This window comes from Arachis ipaensis, chromosome B01, assembly GCF_000816755.2.
Source record: "Arachis ipaensis cultivar K30076 chromosome B01, Araip1.1, whole genome shotgun sequence".
Taxonomy (NCBI): domain Eukaryota; kingdom Viridiplantae; phylum Streptophyta; class Magnoliopsida; order Fabales; family Fabaceae; genus Arachis; species Arachis ipaensis.
In genome coordinates this window covers 16,240,000-16,242,755 of record NC_029785.2, presented here as the reverse complement: position 1 = coordinate 16,242,755, position 2,756 = coordinate 16,240,000, and the positions used below count along the sequence as shown (strand labels likewise).

At 33.8% G+C, this 2,756-nt stretch overlaps 1 protein-coding gene across 1 annotated transcript in view; it reads right to left on the bottom strand.

Moving 5' to 3' along the window:
• Positions 1 to 2,684, bottom strand: part of LOC107626370 (probable disease resistance protein At5g66900) — a 9,888-nt gene extending 7,204 nt beyond the window's left edge. Inside the window, exon 1 of the mRNA XM_016329243.2 lies at positions 1,776 to 2,684. Within this exon, the coding sequence (XP_016184729.1) occupies positions 1,776 to 2,436 (661 nt within the window). The 5' untranslated portion in view covers positions 2,437 to 2,684. The remainder of the gene's footprint in view (positions 1 to 1,775) is intronic.

The window sequence follows — 2,756 nt, the reverse complement described above, 5'->3', positions numbered from 1 at the left end:
GCTGGTCTTTATAATTTTATTAAATTTTTAATCAAGTCTCTATACTTTTTTTTTTCAATTGGATTCCTATAGCATATTAAATTTTATAATTAAGTCCGATCCTTATCGTAACAAAAATGTTAGAGTTAATGATTAAACAAAACGAACAAAACGAATATACCACACATAAAACAAGAAAACCTCAAAGACAATATTTCCTATTTCCTAAATTACCAAAAAACTCTCTCACACTAATCCTGGTCTTTATAATTTTATTAAATTTTTAATCAAGTCTCTATACTTTTTTTTTTCAATTGGATTCCTATAGCATATTAAATTTTATAATTAAGTCCGATCCTTATCGTAACAAAAATGTTAGAGTTAATGAAATATTACGTTAAACAAAACGAATATACCACACATAAAACAAGAAAACCTCAAAGACAATATTTCCTATTTCCTAAATTACCAAAAAACTCTCGACATTCTCTCACACTAATAGAGAGAGGATGAGAAGAAGATAAATAAGAGAGGAAAAAGAAGGAGTAAAAAAAAAAGGTGGCGCCAATGGTGCCATGGTGGGAAGAAGTAAGAAGAGAGAAAGAGAATGCCACTGTCACAATCACCAGATGTCCTCTATCACCGCCACTACCACGCAAAGAGAGAAAGAGGGAGATTCAGAACGATAGAAGAAAGAGAAAGACAAAATAAGAGAGGGATTACTAAGGAAAGATCACGTTGTGAGAGAAAAAGAGAAGGGTGGATGCCACAAAATAGGGAAGTGGTGGAGGATGACGCCACTACTGCCACATCATCCCTTCCCATCTGTTGTCGCTGCTCGTGCTCACGGTCTCAAGTTCGATTTCAGATTTGACCTCCATATTACTTTGTTTTGCTTACTTCTGCTTCTGTTTTTGCTTCATCCTTCTTTTACTTCTATTTTTAAATTAGTTTTATTTACATTCACTAATTATGCTAAAAAAATTTTAGTGTTAAAAAAATTATGATTATAAATTTTGATTATGTGTTTTACTTATTATTAATTAATTATGTTATAACAAAAATTCTGTTTCTGATCATATTAAAAATTAATTATGACAAAATATTTGCTTTTAGATTTGTGTTAATAGAGAAAGTGAGGGTAAGGAAAGTGAACCTTACCTATAGAAAAAAGAGTATCATAACTTCTTTACTTTCTTATAGGTAAAAAATATGAGTAAATCAGTAAATTTATATTTCATAAATATTTTTTAACGTTTAATGTTAATAAGAACTTAATTACAAGATTTGCTTCTCTTCTTTTGTGTGATTCTTTATATTCCTAATTTTCAGTGTTCAAGCAAACAAGCAACGACCTAGGGTGTGTTTGATAAACACGTTGGGAGGAGAGAAGTACGTTTGAGCTTCTTGAAAGCTTCACTTTTATGTTTGGCCATTTTTATTTTCCTGAACGCAGAATTGATTCTGCTTCTGAACGCACGTTTACTTATATTATTTTTGTTAGTATTCTGATTTTGCATACATATAAAAAAATTATTTAAATTGATGTCTCTTTTAGTAATTTTTTATCTAAAAGTGATTTTGAGTAGTATAATTCAAACAATATTTGTTTTACTATAATCAATTTTGATATAAAGATTGCCAAACATAAATCACCCAAACTTACTTTTCCTCAAAATCAATTTTACAAAATCAATTTTATATAAACTCCCGTTTGCAAACTGCAATCCAAACGCAATCTATATCATCAATCAATTCATGATACTAGCTATTAGCAAGGAGGAATAATGGCATACCTTTGACTTGTTGATCCCAACAGAGCGAGGTAGCCAAAGTGGTCTTCCCAGAACCAGCCAAGCCGGTCAAAACAATGACAGACACGCCATCCCTCTCCCTCATAACCTCCGCCTTCAATTTCCTCATTGACTCCTCCAATCCCACCGTGAACCCTCGCTTCTCTGGAACACCAAATACCCCCCTCCTTTCCGAAACACAGCCACATTTAAGCACTTCAATAATCTCTCTCAACTTCTCAAGCGTCTCATTCAAATCCTCCCTCAAAGCTTCATCAAAGTAATCACAATCATAATCATCATCATCATCATTGTTATTATTATTATTATTATTATTATTCTTTATATGCCGAACGAGCCAGGAGAAGCAATTTTCCCACAAGCGCGACCAAGAAGAGCAATTGCAATTGCATAGGCTTACACCGTCATCATCATTTTCTGTTATAAGAGCCGTGATTTGCTCTCTTTGTCGATCAAGGTGTTCGTCGTCGTAATTGTATTGCTTGATCTCGTTGAACAGAGGAGTCAACTCTGTGAGGATTACCGACCTTAGAACTCCTCTGTTCCGATTGCTCTTTCTTGCCGTTTGAAGCATTTCAAGGATGCTCTCCGATGCCTGTTGAAGTAGCGATGCAAGAACGGCAATTTGCGTTGTGTGCGCCATTATTAACGGCGATCAAGTTCAAAGTGATCAGAAAAAAAGGGTGAAGGAACTAACACAAGCTATAGGAATGCGTTAATAGAAGGAGAATTGGCAGATTGGAACTTGAATCAGGGTAATCAATATAAAAGGTTAAGCTAATCGCCTGCGGTTTAATTAATTCGAAGTTTCCTCTGACCTTTCGAGTCCCTTACGACTTTCTTTCCTCTCCGCGGTTTATAGAATGAATGTGAAAAGTACCGTTAGTAAAAAGGATCAGGGATGGCACGATAATGATTTAACAAATTAACAATGCAAATAATAACTTAATTATAAGATAAGAA